The sequence below is a fragment of the Caloenas nicobarica genome, chromosome 1 (genome assembly GCF_036013445.1).
Source record: "Caloenas nicobarica isolate bCalNic1 chromosome 1, bCalNic1.hap1, whole genome shotgun sequence".
In the NCBI taxonomy this organism is placed as follows: Eukaryota; Metazoa; Chordata; class Aves; order Columbiformes; family Columbidae; genus Caloenas; species Caloenas nicobarica.
In genome coordinates this window covers 142,961,952-142,974,887 of record NC_088245.1, presented here as the reverse complement: position 1 = coordinate 142,974,887, position 12,936 = coordinate 142,961,952, and the positions used below count along the sequence as shown (strand labels likewise).

Below are 12,936 nucleotides of genomic sequence, written 5' to 3'. Positions count from 1 at the left end.
AGGCTGGACATCAGGAAAAGGTTCTTCCCCCAGAGGGTGGTGGACACTGGAACAGGCTGCCAGGGAGGTGTCACGGCCCCAACCTGACAGTGTTCAAGAAGAGACTGGACAACACCCTCAGACACATGGTGTGACCTGTGGGGTTGTCCTGTGCAGGGACAGGAGTTGGACTCGATGATCCTTGTGGGTCCCTTCCAACTCAGGACATTCTACGATCATGATCGATTTTTACCTAATTTAACTCCTGCCCGAGGAGGCGCGCTGGCTGAGCAAGCTCCAGCGCCTGCAGCCACGTCTCCACTTTTAAAAGCAAAAGAATATTCAGAAATAAATTTAAGTCGAAATAACAGTAGCATAAACAAACACCATGGACCGCTACCAGCTGGAATTTTTTTTTCTTTTGTATTTAAGATAGAGAATACATTTTTTACAAAATGTGTGCATTTCTTAATCACTGCTTTTGTTAATGAAAATTCAAGTGAGATAACAACTCTGGTAATAACAGAATTATGGAAATGTTATAATGCATGTACAAAAATACTAACAACATTTACACTAAATAATAATTAGTGAAATTAACACTGGCAGCCAAATTCAGTCACAGTGTAAACTAATGCAACTCCACCAACCTGCTTGAAGGCTGAATTTGGCTCAGTACCGCTGTGAAAAACGTGCTTTTTATACAATACTAACAATTCTGTGCTTTCACATGTGCCTTGGAATTTTTCCTCCTAAATATACATAGTTTTGGGCTAGCATTGACTTTACTCCACCACAACGCATTCATACTGATGTGTGCCCTTTTCACGTTCAGCAACAACTTCGCTTGTTTTGCAGCGGGAATATGAAATAAAAGGGATGCAGATAAAATAGTTCAAGCTACTTGAGGCAAGTGTATACCTTAAGGAGTGCTGAGTACTATGACCAAATGTGATTGTAATGATAATTATAGCAATAATGACTTCGGTGCAGAGCATTTCCTGGCAAATACTGGGATTTTTAATTTTTTTTTTTTTTTTTTTCTAATGAGTGCCCAAGGTGCCAATTTCTCTAACACACTAGAAGCAAAAAATACAGAAGTGAAGACCTCACCATTATTAGTCATTTCATTCCTGCCTTATGCAAAGAGCCACCTTACTGGTGCTTAAGTGTTCTTGCGTTAAGAGCCTGTTCTTAATCAGCAAACCATGTACTGAATTTTAAGCATGTAGTTAAATCTTACATGGGAATGTAAAGGAATTCAGACTAGTTCATAAAGTCAAGTGGCTTTGTCCAGAGATGGACATCAGCTTGTGCTGAAATACATTTCTGAGTTGGGAACACTGACAAATAGGATGTCTAAATACAGTACTGGACTGAGGCTCTGCCTCAAAAACAGTTTCCTTCTGTGCCTCCAAGTAAGTCACACACAACCATAATTTAACAAGCGTACACACAGTTCCTGCTGAGATAGAAACATCCTGCCCTTGATTTCCAAACAGTCTGCAGCAAAAACTCACACAAACTGCTGCTGAGGAATGGTGGAAGTATGGAGGAAGCAGACACAGAGCAAACACACACAAATCCTTGGTCTTTAAGTCCATTTGCTACTGACGCCCACCCAAGAAATTATCTTACTCACATCTCCCCCTCTTTGAAATGAGCAGTAAGGCAGGGCTGTAACTCCCACAAAGTATGGAAGGGGCCAGCCCAGGAAGGCACGGAAAGGCACTTCAAGCCGGCCATGCTTGTATGATCCACCTCATCTCTCTTCTCGTCACAAACCTTTCCACCTTTGCAGCTTGTTTCAGTGCCAGCAGCTCGGCTGTTGCTGGGCTCCCCTTCCTTGGCAAGCAGGGCTGACAAGGCAATGTCTGTACAGTGCTCGAGAACAATGCAAAGTGCAATATGAAGTGCCCAATATTCTTATTTTAGAGATCACTGAATTAATACTCCAAGAAACACATGCATTGAGGTAATGAGTTTAAATACTACATTCCCTCCTGATTAAAAAAATAAGAAACTTGTAGAACTTTTCTCTCTAGAGAACATAAATCCTGAAGCCGTCACTGAAGTGGTAATACCTTATTTATATCCTGTCAAGCTTATGACAGCCATAGAGTGCCCTTTAAGTAAAAGCAAAACCGGGGAAGTGAATTAAGTTCTCTGCATTGAAGAACTCTGCATTGATGATGTCCTCAAATACCATCCCTGTGATATTTCCAGGACAGGTCTGCTCCCACCCACTACATCCAGAGAAGCCGGTGTGTCATAACACAGAAGCAATGCACAATGCAGTTTCAGCTCTAGCATTCTCCTGGCTGAACAGCTAGAAATACCTGCTAGCAAGGGTAAGGAGGACCATAATCTGCATGAACCCTCTGAAAAGTTCAGGTTTTGTCCCTCAGTGAACTTCATGCTCCATCATTATGGAGTCTGTGACAGTAAGGCTGTATGTAGTATCCAATGCACAACCTCCTGTCAATGCACTCCAGCTGTCGAGTGTAAATTGATTATCCCACTGGTCAGAAACAGATCAATGCAATAATGAATGAAACAGATCAATGCAATAATGAATGAAACACTGCACATACTTTTCCTTTTAGATGTCTGTATCGTCTTCAGCCAGTACTGGACCCAAGATTCAACAGGCTAATGATCTGGTCGGTGACACCAAACCCTGCATTCCTGTGCACTGTGTGATAGATTTAAGACATAGCACAAAGAAGTCAATAGCACCCCTAAACCGTAAACAAATACTGCTGTAAAATGCTGATAGAAGTACCAGAATTGAGCTGTTTTTCAAGTGTTGAAAAAAACACTGAAAACATCCTGACAAGGTATCCTGGTTCTGTTGAAACACTAACAGCTGTAGTAGGTCCCACTTAGTGGTTTCATTGTGTTTTCTTACTTCACCGCTCCTGTCAAATATTCCCTTCATCGATGCTCTGCAACTGAAGTCTTTGGCTAGCATGGGGCCTGATACCACGCCGTGTGTTCATGCTGCTTCCAGGCAGAGTCCGCACAGCGAACAGAGCTCCTGGTAACGCGCTTTCCCCAAACAAGCTGATTTTCACATCAGCTTCAATAGCTCTTGCTAAACTAGATGCATAACTGTCCAGAGATTTATGGACTTCGGCTTTTACATGAAGAACAGAATTATTTGCCGCGTCTGAAAAAAACAAAAACCAACATATAAGAAAATCAACAGTTGATCCGAATGGCTGCACAAATGCTTGAGGACAAATATTGATCCTTTCCTAAAGCTATGATCATGTCCTCTGCAAACTAACTACCCTACAGAGAACATTTATAATACCAATGATATCCAGGGTTCCTAAACCATTCTATGAACACAAAGCTTCAGAGTGACCTCAATAGGTGAAGCGAGCAAGATTACCTCCAATTCAAGTGAAAAAAAATGAGACCTGATGAAGCAAAGTGCTTTTACACAAATGTTTGTGTTAAGTGTGTGTTGAATGATTTTCTGAATCTGAACCTATGCACACAGGATTGTATTGGTCTGAATTTGTACTCAGCTGAAGTCAACAGCCTGCTTTCTGCTTACTACCTCAAGTCCAGGATTAGCGAAAATGGGAATTGTGTGGCATCAGGCAAGAATTCATGCAGAAGACAAGAACAAACCCCTCAATTTGTACTTCCTCTACTGTAAGCACGACTTACAGCCTTACAGGGATTCTTAGTGCTTTTGGACTAAGATCTTGCACTTCATAGACATGAACGGTGCAGTTTAAGAGCTATTTTATAATACATTTGAAGCCCAAACACCAGACTCTGTGTTTATGGATTAACAGTCCCCAAATTCCAAGGGCTTCTTCCAAGTAGTTATTAAAACCAGCAGTCTGCTGTCCTTAGGCTTAATTTTTTTCCAGCCACACTGTGGGATCCACTTCCATTTCCAGCAAGGAGGTTGTAGAGCTCTCCAGTATAGGAGAGGTTGAAGATTGCAGTTGCAGACACTAGTATACTTTTTCCTAACCTTTTATTAACTTGGATACACCTGCTCTTCAGTGTTGATGTAGTTGCTTCTCTACCCACCAACATGCTGGGCAACACAGGTGTTCATGCTAAACGTAATCCTTCAATGAGGAAGCTGAAATAATTTAAAATCTCAGAGATCCTGAAAAATCTGAGACATACCAGGGAGATCTGCTAAACCTGCAGGGACCTTTTGCACTAAGACCTTTTACTGAACTGCAAAAAAATTAAATGCCTGCCCCTACGAAATCACTCAGAAAGACAATGGAAAATGTATGGTAATGTATTTGTCCAAGGAAATAATCAGCTTATGCTGGGAAGAAGGCAAGACTGGGTTTTGCCAAAATATCTGAAAACAAGATTCCACATAAGAGTCTTCTCATTATTTCAGAATCATAAAAAAAATCAGCCAGGTTTTATTATTACTTGCTTCTTAAATGCATTCTGCTAATTTTTATATTGCCCACAATTATTTATTGTTTAGTAAATACGGTTGTTATTATCAAGTGTTCCAGTCCATATTTTTGTAACTATCAGCTTAAATTAAACCAACTTTACCATATTTTACAGATGATCACAGTGACACTTTGCTAGCACAAAATCAAAAAGTGAGTTGACTGGAGAAAAAAAAAAAAGTGTATGTGTTTCATCTATTTTCACTCTTATCTGCCGAGAAACATACTCAGTAAAGTAAGTGAAGTAAAAGTTAAGCAAGAAAAGTGAAACAGAAAGAAATTATATTCAAACCATTAAGGTCTGTAAATGGAAGAATTTCAAGTCTGTGAATGACAAAGTTGAGATGAGGCAGCAAATGAGAAACACTGGGATAATGGAATCAAAGTATGAGGGCAGAAAAATGTGTTCCTTGAGAACAGAAAACAGACTTGAAAATAGCCACCAGATGAGGGGAGTTGCAGAGAGGAGACTGCTGTGAAACGTAAATTACGGGTATACAGGGAATCCCTGCTTCTGACTCTTGTCCTTGTCTGTGGCTACTTGAGAACTGGAAGAAAGGCCTGATCTTAGTTTCTGTTGTACCTGCACAAATGGTCAGGTCTGTCAAGGTGAACAGTGGTCAGATATGTTTTAAGGCAATTCTGAAGGTTCTAGGAGGCTTCCTAAGCAGGCAATAGAGTTAGTTCTGAGAATTTCCATACTTACCCCTAAACCCACCTTTAATTTGCTCTACTTCATCTTCAAATGTCACTGAACTCCTCCTTCGAGGAGGATAGATGCAGTGTGGCACATGAAGGCCATCTGAGCTATAATCTTCAAGAAGCATTGTCTCGGTTCCTGAAACAAAAGTAAGAGCAAAACAGAGTACACTGGGATACAATCTTTAAGTGGTGGCAAAAACTTTTCAGTCTATAGCAGTTCCTTCAAAGATGTCTAAACCCAGCTTTTGTGAGTAATTTCAGCTTGAATTAAACACCGCACAGAAAAAGAATGAGGTCAGAGTTCTCACTGAAAGGATTTGGCAATCTTTTCTCATTAGCCATCTAAAACCTTGAGCAGTTCCAAAATGCTCAGCTGCAGAGCTTATAATGTCAACGGGACAGCAGGCAAAGGTGAAACCTTACCTTCAGTAAATAAAGGGTGAAGTTCAGGGCAACTTTCCCCATTTCCTGAGGAAGACAATAGGCTAACAATGGCTGCCTGAGAGGCAGACAACCATAGCTGCCAAATGTCGTGCTTGTAATCAGACCTGGATTGAAATGTGAACTGGAGATTTTTTTCTTTTCAATTCAGTTTGTCTCTAATAACCTATTTTGACTTTCTTGAAGTGTATTTTAACACGGAAAAATCCCTTGCTGGTTAGGAATGACTTTTGTCCGAAGAGTCATTTTTTACAGTTTAGGAGTAATTTTTTAATTTCACCTCCCTGCATTTGCTTTGCACCCTTCCAATATAAAGCAGAGTTTGCAAGCATGAGGCAATTCATCTTGCCATCTCTGCAATGCTTTCACAGAAAGGACAAGGCTGCAGCTTAGACAGCCCTTGCAATGCTGGTCTCTGCTGTGTAAGGGAGAAGCAGAGCAAGCATTTCGAGGAGATGCTCGGTCAGCGCTGAGTGAGCAGTCCTCGGGGAAGCTGCTGTTGGAAGACTCAGCTTGCACACATTCAATGCGTGACACTTTACTATCAGTCCATTTACTCCAGTGATGTGACAACAGGCCTAAGGCAAAGAGCCTTCACAGGTTTCTGGACGAGCCTTCACAGGTTTCATAACTCGTCCAGATGGTGGCTTCACATCCCTCTTCACCCACTTGACTGCTTTTGATCCCCAAAATTATTCTTTTTGTGATAAGGAGGTGTTGCAAGACCCATTTTACAGAAATTGAAAGATATTGCTGGGGGTTTACCTCTAGACAACATACTGCTCCATAGGTCTAGCCTTTGCTATATCACAATGAATTGTCAGCAAAGCGATACGCTTTTTAAAGTGAAACTTGTGTGTTATGTCACGTCTCCTTCCAGCACACAAGAGAATGAGCTGCTGCCCTAATACACAGTCCTAAAGAAGGTAATGACTTTCTTTGTTGTTCTGTGGATCAGCTGGGTTTGAGGCCATCTACTAAAAACAGTAAACTCCTACCTATCTCCAAGAGTACCAGATCCTCCTCAGAAATGTAGCGTGCAATGGAGGGGTGGCACAAGGAAGGAGGAGATACTTTCTTCCACGGAGCAGAATTTTAGCACTTTTTTTAATGCCCTAGTTTAGCGCAATTTTTCAAATGGGGCTAGTGAAGAGACTAGCCTCTTATTCTTACAGGGTGGATCTTTGTCTTTGGAATCACTGATCTTAAGGCAGCATTTCTAGCAATTGGGGCTCAGGTCTCACTTAATATTTTGTGTACAGCTGACACCACTCAGATTTTCTTCCTCTCCTACTACTTCATTTGTTTTTCACAACATGAAAAGCCCAGCTTCTGTTTACCAGAGCAGATAAAGACACAACTGCATCACAGGCCACAGGATCAAGTACTGCAGGAGGCAGCACTGAGGAGGGACTAAAACATCTTTCTGCTCTTTAGTTCTTCACACTAAAGGCATCCAGTGAAGCAGTACTTCACAGTGGATCACCGTATACCCATGCCCAGGCTATGGACTGTACTCTCTCCACAGCAAACAGTGGCACTTCTAACAGCATTTGCTATGTAGTTTGTTCATTTGTTTACACTGCTCAGTACCACTCCTCAAAAGATGACAACATGACACCCTCTTGACCAAGGCAGGTTTACCTTTATCACAGATAGAGGCAGAATACCCACAACAGGCATAACCAGTGTGAAACAACTACCAAAATAAATCCAGCTCCATAGACTTCCTTTATAAAAATAAGAAACAAACCTCTAAAACCAAGGAAATTTTAGAACCCTCTGTTGTCTCTAGAGCAGAAATATTATTTAAAATAACTGTAGTGCAGTTAAGGAGTGGTAGCTGAATTAACTTCCAGAAAAACCTAGCTACAGTTCTGGATACAAAATTATCATCAGAGCTCTTTTTCCCTTTTCCAAACCATCTTCAATTGAGAGATCTCACGTAATGATAAAATCATAAGCTGAAACCATCCTAAGTGTTTTTGTTTACACTGCAGGATGAACAAGACAAGGTCTCTTACAAACTAGGAAACAGAGAAGCACATTCTCCACAGAACTTTGCTGCTCTGCTCCTTGTGGATACAAGGAAAGTCTCTGAAGAAAAACAAAAACTAAAGGAGAAGGGCATAAAAAAAGCGAGTCCTGTTCCCAGGACACATTATCAAGGGAGGGACATCATCCTTCAGATTAAACAATATTTTGCAAGTAAATCTATTGAGGGCAAGGAAATTAAAAAAAACAACTGCAGCAGTTCTGTTGTAACTGCTGGAACAGATGCTTCATGTCATCCACTCACCAAGAGACATCTGTGTGTGTAAATACAGGCTATCCCAGAGAGTTCTGCCAAGTTACCAGTGCAATCTTCTGCCCAAGAAAAGCAAGCAAGAAGACTTTTAGTTACCTGAATCCTGTGAGCAGCTGAAACCTGTCTCTCCTGTGCTGCTGCTGTTTCCTAATGGCCGCCCACCTGCCATGAGGGCAGTGAGATGAGGAGATAGTCCCAAATCTGCAAGAGAGTTTTGCTCTTGTTACACAATGAATGTTTAAAGGATCTGCAGTAGTAAAAACCCATTCCAGTAATATCCATTCTACTGCCTTATTTATTATTCTATGTATAAAACTTACCTTGCTGATCCAGAGCACGCAGCTTCTGGACTTCCCACCTTAGAAACCCAGACAGCAGCTTTCAGGTATCCTTGGAGTCTTTCCATATGGCAAGTCTCCTTTCTACTTGCACCATCTCCCTTCCACTTGTTTTGCAATTGCATGTGTTTTATCAGCCAGAGAGGCTGATAAAGAGAGACAGGGACCTTCTAGAGAAAGAATCACCTGGTAGCCACCAGCAGTTGCAACAGACCATTAGTATGGCAGGAAGCTCACGAGCAAGGCTGTGGCACCAAGATGCCTGGCTTCTTTCAAACCCCCAAAAGAAGAAGGGAAAGATTCTCACAAAGGTGCTCTCTTTGGATCCCACTTCAAGATTTTTTTTGGTGGGTTTGGCTGGGGTTTCCCCCCACCCCCGCATCGGCCTCCAGCAAAGACACCTGATAAATTTGAAGTGGTCAGCTGCTTCTCACTTGGAAAGGGAAAGAAATTCTTTTCCCTCCCCACCTCAGTTCCCAATGTATTCATCCATAGCATATCCTGGACACAGATTTGCAAAAGGAAGAAGTATTAGAGAGCCCTTGCAGCTTGTGATGTAGCTGCAGACCTTTCATTTAGATGGGAGTCCCAGTGATTCCGGGTTGCAGAAAAGACAGCGGATGCCTTGCTGCTCTCCCTTTCCTTCTGCATTTAGATCTTCCTTCATAATTACATAACTTCAGTTCCTGCCACTGCGTGAAACATGGCAAGGGACCCCATGAAGATGTCCTATTTTTGGAACCTTCTCAACAGGACCAGGAAAGTGATAAAAAAAAAAAAAAGGAGTTTCATTGCATTGCTACTTAAAAACAAACAACAAACAAAAAACCCACACCAAACGGAGCAACTGAAACGCTCAGCCTTCAACCCGGGGAGACTTAAAACACTTCTACTCTTTTACACAGTTTTACTCTATGATCTTTTCTTCACCACCATTATGGCTAAGAACTGAGTTTACAGAAATAGTAAGACCAGTGTAACTTCAGTGACTCTCAAAGAGTTGCAGCATAAAGCCAGGTATCAAAGAAGAAGTGCTACTATCGGTAGTGCTTCAACCTGGAGAGCACAAAATAGTAGGTGTGTGAAAAGAACAACTTCAGAGAGAAAAAAAATAAATTATTAACCTCATCACTATGTCTTATCCAGCACAGAAAATTTTACTAGAGTAGAACAAAGAGGTTAACTACCACAAAAAACAACAACAAAAAAACCACGCACAACATTATTTCAAGTGTTTGTGATAACCCGAACAAAAGACTATGGAAACCACCAGAAACATCCTACCTTGTTTACAGAGCCCTGAGACATGCCAAGAACATGCAGGCATTAAGCATTACTTACTAGTATTGAGGAAGAGTGACTCTTGCAGCCACCCGTCTTACCTGTGATCCTGTTGGAAATGCTGAATAACCTCGATGTCCTATGCCGCTGAACAAAGGGCTCGCGATAATACCGATCCCCAAAGCACATTCCTAGTAGTTCCTTGCGCACCGTCTTGTTCCACAGTCCATAAATTAGCGGGTGGCAAATGGCACTGGAAAAGGACAACCACGTAGCCAACGTCTCTACGGCAGGGGAAATACTATTTTTACCCCAAAGCGCCTCTGATGTAATTACTACCATGTAAGGCCCCCACGTAATCACGAAAGCACCGATGACAACCAAGATGGTTATGAAAGCTTTGCACTGGTTGGCTGAGTAGACAACCCCTTGGAAAGCGTTCCTTCGGCTGCCAGAAGAAGATGTGGAGGTGCTGGAGTTCTTCCTCCCATTCCTCTGGGAGTCCTCCTCCACAATGACGACGCTGCCGCAGTGGATTTTGCGGGCCTTAATCCTTGCCACGCGGAATATGAATCCATAGCAGATCATCATGACCACGAAAGGCAGCAAGGCGCACCAGATCTGCCAGAAGGCAGTGTAGCCAGCCTCTTTGTGCCAGGCCGCCACGCACATCCACTTGAACTGGTCGAACTCCAAAGATGACCAGCCGAAAAGGGGAGGGAGGCAGCCAATAAGGGAATGTAGCCACACGTACACAAGAGCTACCACTGCTCTGTTGCCTGTTATCTTCATCGGGTAAACCATCGGGTACAGGACAGCATAGTACCTGGTGGACAAGAAAGAGTCAACAGGGGCACAAAAGACGTATAATAAAAAACCACCACATTTTAATGATGTTGATATCTAGTTCTTTCCTCCAAACCTCAAAGCAGGCTCAGGGACCCTGTTTATAAAAATAATTACATGTAAAAATACATATCATTGCAGGCAAGGCTGCAAAGCTTGTCTGAAGGCACACATGCAGCTATTAAATCTGTCTCTGTGTGCATGCCTGCTTGGGATATAATCTGGAATTTTAAGTCATTATTTCTTCTTTCTCAAGAAGTATGTTATTATACCACGAAGAGCTTAAAAAATACTTTAGATGCATGTCCGCATTTTGCATTATTGATGACACCACTTTCTCCTGTATCAAAATTTCACAAGGGGCTGAAGGAAAAATGACACCACAACGGTATGCAGCATTATCCACTGCAGTGCTTCTCGACTTTATGAACAGCCAACGAGCCATTCTATGGAATGACCAGGCAATTCATTACCCTTCGTTAGAAAAGAGCTGCTTACCTGTCTATAGCTATGAGTCCAAGAGTCAGCATGCTGGCTGAGCTGATCAACATGTAGAGCAGGGCTGAGAAATTGCACCAAACAACTCCAAAGACCCATTCCCGCCTGATGGAGCTGGTGACAACAAAAGGTAGCACCAGTACAGAGAGCAGAAAGTTGGAGAGGGTCAGGCTGAACACAAACTTGTTGCTCAACGTGAGAAGGTAAGACTTCCGATAGAGGGTGACGACAATCACCAGGTTGCCCAAACAGATGAAAATAGCGATGACAATTATAGCAATGGACTCTGTGACTCTGACTGCCCCGTCTTCCTGCGTGGTGAGGTTCCTCAGGACCTTCACATTGCTGAGGGAGGAATTGCCGCTCATGGTCAGAGCGTGCAGAGCTGGAGCAGCCAAGACATGCTGAGCAGCGAGAAGCAGAACAACGCTCAGAAACATTCAGGCAGGATTTCTTCAAACTCTCTCCAAAAACTGGAGGCCCTTTTGTCTCCGTTAATTAAAATTTACCTGTAGGATGCAGGAAACCATTTTAGATGGTAAAGCGAAGGGGCAGGAAATTGCCTATGGGTACACCAAAGAGGTCAATGACAATGCCAAGCCTAGAACAGAGAAGAAAGTGTCAGACAAAAAGAGGTAGAGAGGGAGAAACAGGAAGAGAATTATCATATTTTACTTTAAAATTTTCTACAGATCTTACTTGTTTCCAAGCCATACTTGCCAGCTATACATCTCACTCAGTCCCTTCATCTAGCCTGTGAAGAAACAAGAAGAATGTCACTGTCAGTCTGTTTCTCTCACTTTAAAAATGTCACCTTTTTAAAAAAAGTCTGCCTGTTTATCCTGATTGTTGCCGTGTATTCTGCCCATGCAATATTTGCTGGTGGTCTGTGGATGCCTGGCTAGTCGCAGTTGCTAAGTAACATTCAAAGACTTGGGGATCATTGCATGAATTCTCCTAACATGGCCTCTCCACGTTTGTATCACCTTAGCTACAGCGGTGATTATATTTTATGGCCAGTATCAAAGGGTGGGAGAACTGGCTTTCTGTATATGAGGTTTGAAAGACCCTCAGCCCACCCTACAGAAACGTTTGAGAACCTTTAACCCCTGACTTCTCAGTGCCAGCATCCATCCCACTGACTCACAACCTCATTTTGTGAAACCTCGGTATTTCTCCCAATTCCTTAGCAGCCTTTTCCCTGCTGTCTCCAACAGGCGCTCCTATCTACTTCACCCCTCCGCAGGCCAGCACGCTGAAGAAAAAACACCACCAGAAATGCATACGTGCAAACCAGGAAACTAAAGAGTCCACCAATTAATATAAAGTTGATATTTGCGTTCCTTGGAAGTTAAGGACTCGGGGAAAGTTCACTAACTCCGCGGCTGTGCCCACCCGTGGCTCCCAAAAGACCAGGAGTACTCACAGGAACGCTTCCATCCACACAGCTGCTGTGGCCTCAGGCAGCAGTATCAGGCTGGAGAGCCACGTTTTTTCCATTTTTATCTGTGCTTTCCTAAGAGCATAATTAAAGACATTACTGGCCCGTGCTTTGTAAGAAACAATAACTTCGCCCTTCTTTAGCGAAGCTGTCTGCAAAAGGGCTTCTCCGCAAGTTTCCCCCTAGACGTGCCAAACACCGCCGCTGTGAGCTTTTACAGCGCTGCTTGAGCGGTGCAGGCTTCGGAAAGGCTGCTACCCCCGAGCGGGGGACACCGGGGACATCTGCCGCTCCCCAGCCCCGCTGCACCCCGGGGTGGGGGGAAGCCGGCCTCCGGGAGGGATGGCCCGCCCGGCACAGGGCAGCCCGGGGCGGGGGGCGCATCCCACCCCCGGGCAACCCCGGCCAGGGCTGGCGGCGTCGGGCCGGACGTGCGGTGGGGCTGGAAGGAGGGGGTCGCCATTTTGCCCCCGCGCTCCCTCCGGCAGCGAACAAAGGGCAGCAGCCCCCGCCCCAGGCATCCCTCGCCCTCCCCGGTCCCGCCGCCACTCCCGCTGCTCTCCCCGCCCGCCGGCACCGCACTCACCGCCCGCCGCCGCCAAGAGCGGGAGGTTTCGGGTTACAGCGCCCTGGCCCCCCCGCAGCAGC

General features: G+C 43.8%; 1 protein-coding gene across 5 annotated transcripts; it reads right to left on the bottom strand.

Moving 5' to 3' along the window:
* Window positions 1–521: 521 nt before the first annotated feature.
* On the bottom strand, window positions 522–12,936 carry GPR161 (G protein-coupled receptor 161). Of its 5 annotated transcripts, XM_065631408.1 has the most exons (9): window positions 12,875–12,936; window positions 12,274–12,363; window positions 11,547–11,601; window positions 11,357–11,448; window positions 10,848–11,251; window positions 9,605–10,329; window positions 7,981–8,085; window positions 5,140–5,271; window positions 522–3,151 (listed from the first exon to the last, which is right to left on the bottom strand). In XM_065631408.1, exons 4-9 carry the CDS (start codon window positions 11,375–11,377, stop codon window positions 2,904–2,906), a joined length of 1,635 nt encoding a protein of 544 aa, XP_065487480.1. In that variant the 5' UTR covers window positions 11,378–11,448; window positions 11,547–11,601; window positions 12,274–12,363; window positions 12,875–12,936; the 3' UTR covers window positions 522–2,903. The 5 variants fall into 5 exon arrangements, with proteins under 5 accessions (XP_065487480.1, XP_065487453.1, XP_065487471.1 ...); XM_065631381.1 differs by having other exon boundaries at window positions 10,848–11,448; XM_065631399.1 differs by having other exon boundaries at window positions 5,152–5,271; window positions 10,848–11,448.

What these genes read in the sequence shown, in the direction of transcription:
- GPR161 (XM_065631381.1), bottom strand. Translation starts at nt 11,287, where the DNA reads ATGTTTCTGAGCGTTGTTCTGCTTCTCGCTGCTCAGCATGTCTTGGCT. An exon ending in CAGCTGCTCACAGGATTCAG is followed by an intron (nt 5,272 to 7,980) that starts GTAACTAAAAGT and finishes CTTTTGTTTCAG; the next exon opens with GAACCGAGACAATGCTTCTT. An exon ending in AATTAAAGGTGGGTTTAGGG is followed by an intron (nt 3,152 to 5,139) that starts GTAAGTATGGAA and finishes TGTTTTTTTCAG; the next exon opens with ACGCGGCAAATAATTCTGTT.